The sequence below is a fragment of the Rhinolophus sinicus genome, chromosome 14 (genome assembly GCF_057876585.1).
Source record: "Rhinolophus sinicus isolate RSI-liver-muscle chromosome 14, RSI-T2T, whole genome shotgun sequence".
Taxonomy (NCBI): Eukaryota; Metazoa; Chordata; class Mammalia; order Chiroptera; family Rhinolophidae; genus Rhinolophus; species Rhinolophus sinicus.
In genome coordinates this window covers 186,636,212-186,650,341 of record NC_142514.1, presented here as the reverse complement: position 1 = coordinate 186,650,341, position 14,130 = coordinate 186,636,212, and the positions used below count along the sequence as shown (strand labels likewise).

The window sequence follows — 14,130 nt, the reverse complement described above, 5'->3', positions numbered from 1 at the left end:
TTTATCCAGGGTTACTCTAGGCTAGATATGGCGCTAAGCACTTTTCCCACGTCATCGATGCACTTGGTGGAGTTACTAGGAAGTGGTCCCGTACCTGCATCAGAAATGACCTGAGGCTTACAAAGTCCCAGAAGCCTGACAAAGGTCACCCAGCTCCTACATGGCAGGATGGGAAGCAGAAAGCAGGTGTGTCTGTCTCCGAGTCACATTCATAAACCCCAGTGGTGGCAGCTCCCAGGGCAGGGACAATGCCTCTCATCCAGAGCTGCCTGGGACCAATTCGTGCAGCCTGTCCCCCCACAGCTGGACCAAGCAGGATCCCTCAAACTGCAGACTGCACCCACCTCAGTTTAGTGGGTCACTGCTGGGTGTTTTTTAGGAAACAATAGGATCCTAGAAGACTGAAAAGGAATGCGGCTCACGGTAAGAGGATTGCTGCTGAAACAGTCACACACACAGACCCACACATATATACACACACACACACACATATACACAACATACACATGCACACAGATGCACACACGTGCAGACCACACACACACGCACACACTGTGCTCTGGGCTATGATGATTTCAGCATGTGCTCAGTGCTGCAGTTCATGGTCAGAACTTTCCAGGCCACTTGGGAGGTGACCAGACCTGGCTGGGAGTTTGTTCCCCAAGTCTCGGCTACCTGCCCCTCATGGCCCACCCTCAGCCTGGAATAGTGACATTCGACTGAAAAGAATGCGCTTTCTTCCCCGAGACTCACCTGCTTTGTCAGGTCCTGGATCATCCGAGGGAGAAAATACTCCTCTGTTTGCCTGGAAAGGAAAGCAGCACAGGTTCGAGGACCATGTCAGAAGAATGGAGAGCGGCATCTAAAAACCAAACTGAACGCACGGACTGGAGTCCCCACCCTCTGTGTCAGTTTCCCCACGCCAGACAGACAGCGTCCCTTGGAGACGTGTCACGGGATCATCATTCCTCCCCACGGAGGATCAAAGCTCCTGCCTCAGAAAGGTCATCCTGCACACGCCCCACATACACTGTGTCATCACTGAAATGCTGAAATAACGTTCCAAATTTTGTAAGAGGGACAGAAAGGTCAAATACACAACTTGAGTACAGGACACCCCAAGGTGCTGCACGGAAAGGCAGAATCTAAAAAGGAGATGGATGGTTCACAAATTTGACCTCCAAGAAGCTGCTACCAGGTGCACACTGACACAGTTAATTAACTCTTTTTTCTTTTTCAGGATTCACAAGAGCTTCCGAGAGGATTTCTTGGCTCTTTCATTCAAGTAAAATTTAAAAGCTGAGAAATGGAGATGGCGATGCCTGGTCTCCCTCACTAATGATGGGAACAGGGTGTGCCGACCCCGCTGACCCCCGGACGGCCTGCAGACGCCGCTGACCCCCGGACGGCCTGCAGACGCCGCTGACCGCCAGGCGGCCGGGGGCCCACATGGAGCGTTCAAGTCCCCATCTGCAGGTTTGTTGATGGTGACGTAGCTCCTTTTGTTCACCATTGTCGTTCTGAGGTTTATCCAGGTTCACGCTGGGCTGTTGACCTTCCTGCACGGGTGACACTGGCACACGTCCCCTGGCACCTGGGGAATCCATGGCAGCTGGCAATGGGTGCATCTCTCCCTGTTCACACTGTTTTCTGAAGCGTTTTGTCCAGCAGCGGGGGAGGGGCTCTTTTGCTGGCATCCAGCCTCCATGCATTCACCACCTTTTTAATTCATTTACCCCGTGGGGCAAAGCGATGTTTCACTGTGATTTCAACTGACAGTGTCCTGAATTTTAATGATGTTGAGTCTTTTCGCACATTTATGGGTTTTTTTCTATTAAACGTGTATTGCCCTTTGTTTCTTTCATCTTTCTTCTTCTGTTTCTTTTATTGGATTTTTTTCCCGGTGACATTTTCTTATTTTTTTTTTTTTAAAGATTTTATTGGGGAAGGAGAACAGGACTTTATTGGGGAATACTATACTTCTAGGACTTTTTTTCCAAGTCAAGTTGTTGTCCTTTCAATCTCAGTTGTGGAGGGTGCTGTTCAGCTTCAAGTTGTTGTTTTTTCAGTCTTAGTTGTGGAGGGCACAGCTCAGCTCCAGGTCCAGTTGCCGTTGCTAGTTGCAGGGGGCACAGCCCACCATCCCTTGCGGGAGTCGAACCGGCAAGCTTGTGGTTGAGAGGATGCGCCCCAACCAACTGAGCCATCCGGGAGGCATCCGGGAGGCAGCTCAGCTCAAGGTGCCGTGTTCAACCTTAGATGCAGGGGACAGAGCCCACCATCCCTTGCGGGACTCGAGGAATCGAACTGGCAACCTTGTGGTTGAGAGCCCACTGGCCCATGTGGGAATTGAACTGGCAGCCTTCGGAGTTAGGAGCACGGAGCTCTAACCGCCTGAGCCACCGGGCCGGCCCCGACTTTTTCTTATTGATTCACAGTCCCATATAATCTACATTCAACACATGATGTTTACTCAGCGTCTACTACGTGAAGCACTGAGGAAAATAACTTTTCTCAGGACGGGGGAAAATAACAACAAATACAGACGCAGTGAGAACAGGCGCCAGGCGCTGTGCTCAGTGCTCCACACACACGGACGGACATAGCCTCAGCCCCACAGGACGGTGGCTGTAATTGTCCCTAAGGCACAGGGAGGTTGGGTCGCTTTGTTGGCCCAAAGCTGCTCAGCTGAGAAGTGGCAGAGCCAGGATTCGAGTCCGGGCCGCCCAGCTCCGGGGCCCCTGCCATTCTCCATCCCTCTCTCCCACGTCCACTACACGTTAGTGGGTGAAACAGACACACCTGCTCCGTACGAGCAGCAAAGGCTCTTCCCCGCGTGCGGCCAGCACTGCGGGCTCCCTCGTGAGGGTGTCTCCCGATGCCACATTCTGAAGGCTGAATTTACCAATCTTTTACTTTATGGGTTGTGCTTCCTGTGTCTTGTTTACACATTTCTTTCCTGTCCCAAGGTTACCAAGATAGTCTCTGATGTTACCTTCTGAAAGATTGGCACTTGGACCTTTCACGTGTAAATGTTTGAGGCTTCCAGAGTTGTTCTGGGCCAATGATTTAATCATCACTTGTGCCTATGGAAGGAAGGCTCCATAAAACCCCAAAAGGATGGGGTTCGGAGGGCTTCCGGTTGGTGAGCACGTGGAGGGGTGGGAGAGTGGCACGTCTGGAGAGGGCAGGGAAGCTCTGCCCGCCCCCACACCTTGCCCTGTGTGCCTCTCCCATCGGGCTGTTCCTGAGTTCTATCCTTTTACAATCAACTGGTGACCTAGCAAGTAAGTGTTTCTCTGAGTTCTGTGAGGCGCTGTAGGAAATGAATCGAACCCAAGGAGGGGGTCCACATGTAGCTGTTCAGTCAGAAGCACAAGTGACAACCGGATTTGGCATTGGTGTCTGACATCTTGGGGGCAGGTGATCTCATAGGACTGAGCCTTTACCCTGTGGGGTCTGATGTGATCTCAGAACTGAATTAATTGCTTGGTGGCGTCAGAATCGTAGGAAGCTACTGGAAGCTGTGTTCCAGTGAATAAGCAAGTGACAAGAGAAAGGCAATAGACGCAGGGGCTAATCAAACCTGGGGGAGAAGGAAGAGCAGTCCCCGAGAGAAGTGACAGAGGGGGACGACTGTGCAGCAGGCCCGGGCAACATGGGACAGACTGGGCTGACAGTCTGCCGAACGGGAAGAGCGCTGGGTGAGTGTCCAGACAGCAGAGGTGGAAGGTGACGGGGATGTGACCGCTGGGTGATGCTGGGAGGAGGAACGGGTGTACAAGCCTGACTCGGCCGTGAACTTGCTCAGACGTGACTCCTGTGAACACCGAGCTGTGACCTAACCAGACAGCTGAGGGTCCATGTAGGTGAGGTGCAGAGACTAGAGTGGGGGGCTGCGTGCTAAACCTGACCTGCCAGAGCAGGAACTCACGAGATGGCAACACATGCACATTCCTCACAAATATGGACCCCGAGTTCTACGCGTCCCCCCCACAACCTGAACCAAAGCTGTGGCCGGCGAAGATGCATAATAAACATGGGGAGCGGTCACACACTGTGTGTCGGGGACTCACCGGCTCCTGGACCACGGCGTGAACCAGCGCAGCTCATGGTAGTTCCCTTCATTGGCCAAGGCCATCTTGGGTCTGATGAGCAGGATCTTCCTACAGGTCGGGGGACAAGAGTGTCCCTGAGATGGACACGCCAGGTAAAGAGGTGCAGCCCCCCGACAGCGGACGATGTCAGAGCAGCTGAGACCCAGCAGGTATGTACCCTGCGGGTGTGCGAGGGGCACATTACAAGCCCACATGCCCTCAACTGACCTCCCAGCAACCCCACTGTGTGTCCCCAAACCCCACCCTCTGCTTTCTCTCTTTCTAAACTGGACGATGCCGTGTCAGTGGCAGCAGGAAGCTGGAGAAGCATGTCCCATGCATCGTCTGCCTGCTGCACCGGCCCTCGCGAAGGACCGGGTATTTCCAGAAGCCACCAGTCAGGGACCAGGTGACAGGTCACCAGCACAAGTGCGTGCAGCCCCAGAGCCTGAGAGAGCACACGGGTCGCTGCCGTCCCAGAGGTCACCTACCTGTTGAGAAATATCACCCTGCAGTTGTAGCGGACGTTTCGGTGCATCACGGGCCTGCAGAGAGAAGGGACGTACACACCTGTCTGCAAACAGCAGTCGTTCGTGTAATGTGAAGCATCCTCGGGTCCTTTAAGGGAATCAGAAGGCTGCCCTACAGCCTCTCAAATCCAAGTGAAACACGAGCAGAAAGCATCTGCCTCAGTAGAGGCTCTGCAGCGGGTGAGTCTCCTACATGGAGCACGAAGTCAGCCCTGCTCAGGGCTCCTCCTCGCCTCCTGGAATGTTCTCAGATTTCTAGTGGCCCCTTCCTCCCCATGCTCATGTCTAGCTGCCCTGTCACCTCTCCATCACCTATTGGCCTGGTGCACAGCCCCTGTGCCTTCCCAATTCTCCTTCAGAGCACCTTTCCCCATGGGAACTGGGAGCTGGAAGCCGGAAGAGGCAGGAAGGACCTTCCCGCCCGAACTCAGGCTGCAGGGCAGTGGTGATGGCCGTGCAGTGCTGGGCCCACAGGGCTGGGGCTCGGGCTTAACAGACCCGCTCACGCCTTGATTGGACGCTCTCAGCATAGCCACTGTGCTCACATCTCCCTGTAACCACGTGGCATCATCCCCCTCTGTGTGAGAGGGGCCACAGCTGGAGAGGCTGGATGGCTGAGCCCGGCCCAGGGCGAGAACATGGGCACTCAGGGCCTAGTGTGGCCTGACCTACAGCTGTGGAACTACACCGTATATACCTATACCTGTGGAACTACACCGTATATATCTACACCTGTGGAACTGCACCATATATATCAACACCTGTGGAACTGCACCGTATATACCTACACCTGTGGAACTACACCGTATATATCTACACCTGTGTAACTACACCGTATATATCTACACCTGTGGAACTGCACCGTATATATCAACACCTGTGGAACTACACCGTATATATCTACACCTGTGGAACTACACCGTATATATCTACACCTGTGGAACTGCACCGTATATATCAACACCTGTGGAACTGCACCGTATATACCTACACCTGTGGAACTACACCGTATATACCTACACCTGTGGAACTACACCGTATATATCAACACCTGTGGAACTGCACCGTATATACCTACACCTGTGGAACTACACCGTATATATCAACACCTGTGGAACTGCACCGTATATACCTACATCTGTGGAACTACACCGTATATACCTACACCTGTGGAACTACACCGTATATATCTACACCTGTGGAACTACACCGTATATATCAACACCTGTGGAACTGCACCGTATATACCTACACCTGTGGAACTACACCGTATATATCAACACCTGTGGAACTGCACCGTATATACCTACACCTGTGGAACTACACCGTATATACCTACACCTGTGGAACTACACCGTATATATCTACACCTGTGGAACTACACCATATATATCTACACCTGTGGAACTACACTGTATATATCTACACCTGTGGAACTGCACCGTATATATTGACACCTGTGGAACTACACCGTATATACCTACACCTGTGGAACTACACCGTATATATCGACACCTGTGGAACTACACCATATATACCTACACCTAGGGAACTACACCGTATATACCTACACCTGTGGCACTATACCGTATATATCTACACCTGTGGAACTACACCGTATATACCTACACCTGTGGCACTACACCGTATATATCTACACCTGTGGAACTACATCGTATATATCTACACCTGTGGAACTACACCATATATACCTACACCTGTGGAACTACACCATATATACCTACACCTGTGGAACTACACCGTATATATCGACACCTGTGGAACTACACCGTATATACCTACACCTAGGGAACTACACCGTATAGATGTACATTCAGGGAACTACACCGCATATATCTACACCCAGGAAACCTACACCATCTGGAACCATATGGTTGGCATGTCGATATGGAGTGACGTGGAACCACCCCACACTTGCCATTAAGTGAAGAGAATGCTGTGCTTGTCACAGAGGGAACACTGTGCTCGCACTTGTGCAAAGTGTGTTCACAACACACAGGCGCTTCTGGAAGAACACACAAACACTGCTTCCAAGAGCTGCCTCTATTGGGGGAAATTAGGTGTCTGTGGGGCTGGAGCGGACCCAAACCCACTCTGCAAAATAAGGCCTTTGTATCTTTTGAGGTGTGCAGATCCCGCGTCCCTGACGCTGGCATGGTGCGGGCTGCATCCGTCCTTGAACTTCCCTCTCGTCTGAGCTCACCATTCATCACTCGTGTGGGCACTGCACTTACATTCCCACATCACAGATGATGTCCTGCGTGACTGGCGATTCCAAGAGGGCAGCCAGGACTTGGAGCGAATGCAAGAGGGTGTCCGACTCATGATAGTGGTCCCAACATCCGTAGCCACTGTAGACAGAGGGAACGGGAAGTGAGCCCCTGAGACACAGCAGGGGAACCCAGGGTGGGGTGGGAGGCAGGGGCCTATGGGCCACTTGAGTCAGACGTGCAGGGGTACAACCCAGGCCCTGGGACCTTTTGAAAGCCTCCCAGGTGATTCTAGTACGCAGCCAGTGGTAGAATCACTGCTAAAAAAAAAGTGCTGCATTTTACTGGAAATTAAGACGCACTGGGCCCCATCCCTTTAGCTTAGTGTTAAGTTGCTATGAGACATTCTCTCTCATGTCAAAAAGTGTCTGCCTGTAGATTTTTTAAACCTTTAAGGTGGCCAAAATCACACCGATCTACAAGAAAGGAATGCAAAAGAAACAAGGCTGGACCCACAGAAAAACACTCCTCAGGCAAGGGAGTGCATTAGTAACCAACCATTCGAGTGCCCACTCACAGAGCTTCTCCTGAGCTTCTTGCCACAGATGCTGGTAGTGGGCTGAACGGTGTCCCCAAAAAGTTATGTTTGCATCCTAACCTCAGAACTGGTGAAATTGACCTTATTTGGGAAATGGGTTTTTATAGACGTAATTAAATTAAGGCTCTTGAGATGAGATGACCCTGGATGACCTGGGCGGGTTCTAAATCCAATGACAAGTGTCCTCACAAGAGACAGAGAAGGAAGAGACTCAGAGAAGAGGGGAAGGCAGGGGTCGGAGTGACCCAGCCACAAGACGAGGAACTGGGAACTGGAAGCCGGAAGAGGCAGGAAGGACCCTTTCTGGGAGTCTTCGCAGGAGGCACGGCCCTGTGGAACTCTGAGTTTGGACCTCTGGCCTCCTGATCTGTGAGAGAATCTATTTCTGCTGTTTTAAACCACCCGTTTATGGAACTTTGTTCCAGTGGCCCCAGAATGTCAGCAAGTGTGAAGACTGTGCTGAGAGCAATTTCTTAGTGTGGTGTTCCAATAATAAAATGCACAGTATTTGTCAACCCCTTTCAATCTTCACAAAGCTCTGCTTCCTATGGTGCAGCCTGGAAGCGATGTCTCGCTGCTGAGCAAACTGCACACACGAACATACACCCCAGAGCTGGCATTTGCCACTTTTACTGCCTGGAAAAGCGTTCCTCGTGGCTTCCGGCTCTGGTAAGAGGGAAAGCCCCGGTTCTCAGATGAAAACGGGGTCAAGAAGATGCCCCGTGAGGGAGGGAGACCTGGGATGACCTTTCCTCTCCAACAGACAGACTCCTGCCTCATGGCTTCTCATCCCCTGGAAGCTCCCAGGCCCCATGTGACACCAGATAAATAACGATACAATGCCAGATGGCCTGTGTCCAATGTCCAGCCACTGGCTGACCTCTCACCCTTTGGCTGGCCAACAGCTGGAAGAGTAGAAAGCCTACAAAACTAGCTCAAAGAAAACAGCGACGTTTCCGGGGTGGGGGAAGGGCCTCTAGGTCCATGACGCAGCGTAACCTGGGGGCACTGGCCCCTTATTCTCCTCCCAGGTGCCCCTTCTGGGGTGGGAGCTGGACTGCCCAGCAGGGACAGGAAGAGGCTGTGCTCGGAGTGGTGACTTGGCTCCTCTCCTGCCTCAGTTTCCTCTCTGTGAACTGCTGGAAGTAATACATGAGAGCCTGCTCAGCACGCTATAAACAGTTGGAGCCCAGCTCAGCGGGGCTCTCAGCCCTGCTGGATACAAATACACCTGCTGGGATCCTTTAGTTAAAACGTCCCCCTTTTGAATAGACTGGTCCAGATTTGGAGGCAGAGGTGAGAAAAAGAACAGGACAAAGAAAGGGGTGAGGGCCTAGCCTCAAAGTGTCTGGAGAGCAATTACGCCAGTGGGATGGGGTCAAGCCCTCCGGGGGGGGAGGGACAGACCAAACACAAAGGTGAAGCCGACCTCTGGAGGAGAGGTCACCACAAGGCACTGGCCTTGGCTCTAGGACCCCGAGGCTGGCCGTCAGGGGAGAGACTTCCTGAAGGACAAACTAAATGAGGGCATAAACACTCCTGGACATTACGGGAGACACAGCCCTCGCTGAAGTTGGGATTCTAAGGAGAAAATCAACCAAAGGAAGAAAATGAACTGGAAAGGACAGAGAAAGCTGCCTCGAGGACTAAAATGGAAATGCCGCAGAGAAGGCGGTGTCTGCTTACACTAAGTCCAGAGACAGAAGGAATGAAGGCGGGGGCCTGGACGGAGGGGGACTTGCAATGACACGAGTGGGCCAGAGCCCAGAGACATACAGTAAACTAGGGAAGTACAGACGGCAGTTGGCATCCACAGTCAGAAAAAAACCATAGGTTGTAAGAGACTTAGTGTGGCAACTAATTGATTGTTTTGAACAAGGGACAAGAGAAGAATCAAGGAATTAGCACTCTTGATTACTGCAAGACGGCAGAGCAGAGCTGATAAGCCGCTTGCTTGCAGAAAGGTGCTGATACCACCCACTGAAAGCTGTTCAAGGCCAAATATGGAAACAATCCCCTGACAGTTCAACAGAAGCAGCCAGCCTGGAAAACTCAGCTCCTCTAGTCACCTGACAGGGGATGCCAGGACACCCCAGCCTTGCCAGGCGTGCTCCTGCACAGGGGCGCTGAGCACGCCCCCTCGCGGGCTTCTCACAATCTCCTCCCTGGGTCGGCCCCTCCTTCCTCACCCTTTCAGCTGAGGGGAGCTGACACACACCTCCACCTACCCACTTTGGGGTCTTTGCGAGTTCTGCTCTCACCATATTTCCAGTTCTGGTCCAAGCCTGTATCTTGCTCCCTTCTGTTTGGCAATTTCAATGCCTACATGTACAGAGAGAGAAAGGCAATTTCAGCACCTATGACTTGTTCAGGCAGATAAAACACCCTGCAGCAGTAGGTATGATTTAAAAACCCAAACAACAAACAGAAGCATTCCAGGACCTCGCTGCCCCATGCAGCCAAGAAAGGCATGTCCCAGATCACGCATACACCTGCAGGAAATAACAAACGGGCAGGGCCCGCCCTGAGCACCACCAGGCGAGGAGGAGGTCACACCCTGGTAGTTGATTAACAAGCAGGTGCAGAAGACTACGTGCAGGGGAGGCAGGACCTGGAGGCACCGGTGAGCGCCAGGCCCCATCGACCCCGGGTTTGGGCAGCAGCTCCCAAGTGCATCCTGGCGGGGAGAGGCTAGCTGAGTGCAGACAGCTCTGGCCACTGGACAACACCCTCTGCACCCCTACCAGCTCTGCTCAGAGCTCTGATGAGGTGAAAGCAGGTCAATATCAAAAAAATACATATTAATAAAAAGGATGAAGGTCCAAGGCACCTGGCCGATAAGATGTCCTCACTTGTATCATTCGGTTTTTACTGCTCCTGGCAAGCTTCGCGCAGGAAGCAGCTGAATACAAGACAACCCTATACCCGCAGGGCTGGCAGGGCAACCCCGCTTTAGGTGTAGGTAGGAACTGCAAACTTTCACAGTCAAAGGTGAGTCAGTGCCAGTGATAACTCTGGAGAGCCCGCCACACGCTGGTCTCTAAGCTCGCTGGCTCACCCTTATTCTACTTCACTCTGGGCCGCTTCTCCCAAATTCACCCCCAGGAAGGTCGTGGGGCACCAGAGACCATCCACTGTAGCACACTTCACAGCACCCTCGCCACGGGTTGCCCCCCCCCCCCATAAACACCTCCGAGGATGGGCAGCTCAGCTCTAGATACGACACAGGTGACCCCAGAGGTATATGAGAGAGGTATATGAGGGCTGGTACCCCCAACCCTCCCATCTCCACCTCCACAGCCAGGTTGTTCTTACCATGCTGCACACCACGTGTCCCCAGGCAGTGTGAACCTCCGCTTCCACCACGCGAGAGGAGGACCTGGGCACTTACACGAGCGTGGTTGTCATGCATTATCTTATCTGTTCCCCACGCCCACGACTGCGAGTTTCTCCAGGGCAAAGCTGTGTGTGCGTCAAGAGCAAGCCAGGCCAGCCAGAGGGGACCTTTGCTCCTCCCTCTGACCCCCGCGCTGCCCCAGACTCACTCTTTAAAATCCTTTGCAAATTGCCCTCAAAGTCCAGGGCCCACTGGTTGAGTGCGCAGGTGGCTACGGTCACTTTCCGGCCCATCGTGGCCACAATCGCCTGGACAGGAGGCTGCCGAACTGTGGGTCCTTCTGTTCTACAGAGAGCGACTGCGCCGGCGCAGGCCCCCGGGTGGTCACGCCCCGCAGGGCCGGGCCTGGCGGGGACTGGACTGCAGAGCCCGGGGTCAGGCCCCGCCCACGGATCGCCCCACCCCTCCCGCGTATCGCCCCGCCCCGCCCCGCCCCGCCCCGCCCGCGCAGCGACGGGGCTTCGCCAGCCGCGGATCAACGCCGAGGGCCCCACTCCTGCGGGCTCCACCGCGCGGCCCCAAAGCTAACGCAGGCAGGTTGGATAGTCGCCAGGTCCTGGAGTGCAGATGTAAGGACAGGCTGCCCCGACCCTCTATTTTATTCCACGTTCCCCCCCACACTGCACCTTAATGTGCTTCTGCCACTTGATATTTCCCCTGTAATATCAGACACATTCTTTTTATGATTTTTCTCCTTTGTAGGAATAAAGCACAATTTCTCCGTTCATTAACGGATGGTCATTGAAGATAGTCGCGTGCCAACACACAGGGGCTTCCACACACGCACTGCTGCTATTTACAGGCGTCTCCGTTGGGGCCACCGACAGTGTCTCCAGACCTGTCGTTGCCAGTTTCTCCGGGTCTATGCGCACGTACCTGCATCTTTGCCGCAGTAGTGACATGCACGCGTGCAACTTTACTAAACGCTGCCGAATTCCCTCTCTGAGTGTTTGACCTATTCACTACCTGCAGTTTTTCAGTTGTTCTTTTCATAGTTCACTCTTTAGTCCACTTAGGGTAGGAACCCAACATTTTTCCATATAAGAACTGGTTTACCATCATTGAATAGTCAGTCCATCCTTTTCTCCAGATTTGCCATGTACCTCTGTCGGACATATACATGTTTTCACATTTTAAATAGCTTTTTTCTTGTTTATAAAGTAATGCTTGTTCATGACAGACAATTTGGGAGCCCCAGAAAAGCACAAGAATGTTTGTTTATCTGATAATTCATTTAATCCTTCTGTCAACACTGTGGGGGAAATTTCCATTCCCAGAAACCCCTCAGTTCTTCCAGATCTCTGCTCAAATATCTCCTGTCAACAATGGATGACTCTAGGCCTGGAGCTAGGAGGGGGAGAATCCTCCAAAATCTAGTTGTAGCAGAAAATAAGTGCTCTAAGAATGCGGGGTGGGGGGAGCATGTTATTTGAAAAAAGGAGTCAGTTTGAAGGGGCTTCCACTGGCCAAATATGGGACAATTTGATGACTTCTATCCAAAAGATGACTTTTTAAAAAGAAGTGAATGACAGTACAGGATCATAAGTCAATGAGCAAAAAAATCTATTAGTCCATACTGACAAAAACCTATGTTAAAAAGGAGAGGGAAATTCTTTACAGAAGAATGTCAACTTACAGATTTTGAAGGAATGACAAAATTAGAAAATCACCCTTTTGCACCAAGAAGACAATGATTCAGGCAAGAGTCATCATTCAATGCGAAAGGTTGTTTGTGAACAAGGTGTGTTTACTCGGTCTCAAAGTATCACTCCACAGATTACTTATTAATCACCAGAGGAAAACTGAAGACTTCTGACAGAAACCACCTGAAACACACAGTCACACTTACCATGGACAATGGGACAGAGTGACATCGTGTTGCCTCCTGATGTGATGCAGGAAGACATTACATCATCTACGCAGCATATTATCCGGCCCTGAGTTGCACAACCTAAATGCAAGGGTTAGGAAAACAGCCCAACCCTAATCAAGAGATACAGTGCAGAAATCTAGCTTTGGCTCTGAAAACTGTCATGTCTGGAAGACCAAAAAGATACAATAAAACAGGATGTCAAGGCGGGGTCAGTGCTCTGGGTTAAGGAAAGCTAGGCAGCCATGACAACTAAATGCTCTGTGTGGTTTCTCAACTGGATCCTGGGTTTTTAAAAAGAGCTATAAAGGACATTACTGGGACGATTGGGGACACTGAATATGGACAATATACTAGATAATAGCATTGAATTGTTGTGAGATTTCCAGAGTATGGTCATTTTAATTTAGTAAGGTAGGAGAATGTCCTTGTTTTTATGAGATGGATACTGAAGTATTCAAGCGGGAGGTGTCACCTATCGCTAACTCATGGTTCAGGGGGGAAATGGGGGAGTTTACACACACACACACAGACTGAGGGAGAGAAAAGTTGACAGCTGCTTAATCTAGGTATATGGATGTCATTTTACTATATATTCAACTGGTTTGTATGTTTGACATTTTTCACAATAAAAAACTGCAGGAAAAAATAAATGTCTCTGTGAGGGACACAGAAATGTGCCAACCAGACCCCTCTGCCAGTAACCCTGATGCCTCAGCTTAGGGAGTGGGGTCTACACACACCTTCAGCTGCCCACCCCTCCAGGGGTTGCCCGGGTTGTACGAATGCCCGGCCCAAGGTCATGTCCTTGCAAGGGTGGCCCGTGTCCAATGACTGACGGAGGCAGGAGTATACATGCCCACGTGCCCACGGAACAACTCGGGGGCTCTCTTATCACTGGAGCTCCCGCGCGCGGTCGGCCAAAGCTGAGGGGCTGGCATTGCGCCCCAGCTTCTCCCTCTGTGCAACCCTGCTGCTTCCTCCGCTCCCATCTCTGCACAAGTGTGATCCCTGCCCTAAACTCCCTGTCCAGGTGACTTCCTGGGGAACTGACCTGTGACGGCCTCCTAGCAGAGCCCTGCTGACACCCCTAAATAAAACTTGCTACCCACACTCTCAGTCTCCTGCCTTGCTTTAACCTTCTCAATACCACCACCTGACGCCCAACGTACCTACTTGTTTGCTCATTATTGCGGGGCCCCCCCTCCCCCTCACCGCAACCAACGTGAGCCCTAGGAGCAGGGATTTTACAACCCTCCAGTTGACAAGTGGCGGAGCCGCCGCGTGGTCACGTGGCCGTCAGGGCACTCCTAGTTCCCCGCCCCCGCCCAACAGGCGGCCCCTCGGCCGTCAATCTCGCGCCCCGCTGCAGCGGAGTGGCGCGCGCGGTGGCCAGGAGTCAGCTCA

General features: G+C 52.1%; 1 protein-coding gene across 4 annotated transcripts in view; it reads right to left on the bottom strand.

Moving 5' to 3' along the window:
• The window catches only part of NADSYN1 (NAD synthetase 1), a 30,166-nt gene extending 18,997 nt beyond the window's left edge, over positions 1–11,169 (bottom strand). The window contains exons 1-6 of one of the 4 annotated variants that reach the window (XM_019755672.3): positions 11,002–11,169; positions 9,718–9,778; positions 6,883–6,999; positions 4,589–4,642; positions 4,077–4,166; positions 754–805 (exon numbers count right to left, since the gene is read on the bottom strand). In XM_019755672.3, coding sequence (XP_019611231.3) covers positions 754–805; positions 4,077–4,166; positions 4,589–4,642; positions 6,883–6,999; positions 9,718–9,778; positions 11,002–11,086 — 459 coding nt within the window. In that variant the 5' untranslated portion in view covers positions 11,087–11,169. Of the gene's footprint in view, positions 1–753; positions 806–4,076; positions 4,167–4,588; positions 4,643–6,882; positions 7,000–9,674; positions 9,779–10,771; positions 10,965–11,001 lie in introns of those variants that run through there. The other 3 variants (XM_019755674.3, XM_074336896.2, XM_019755673.3) reach the window with 3 other exon arrangements.
• Positions 11,170–14,130: the final 2,961 nt, after the last annotated feature.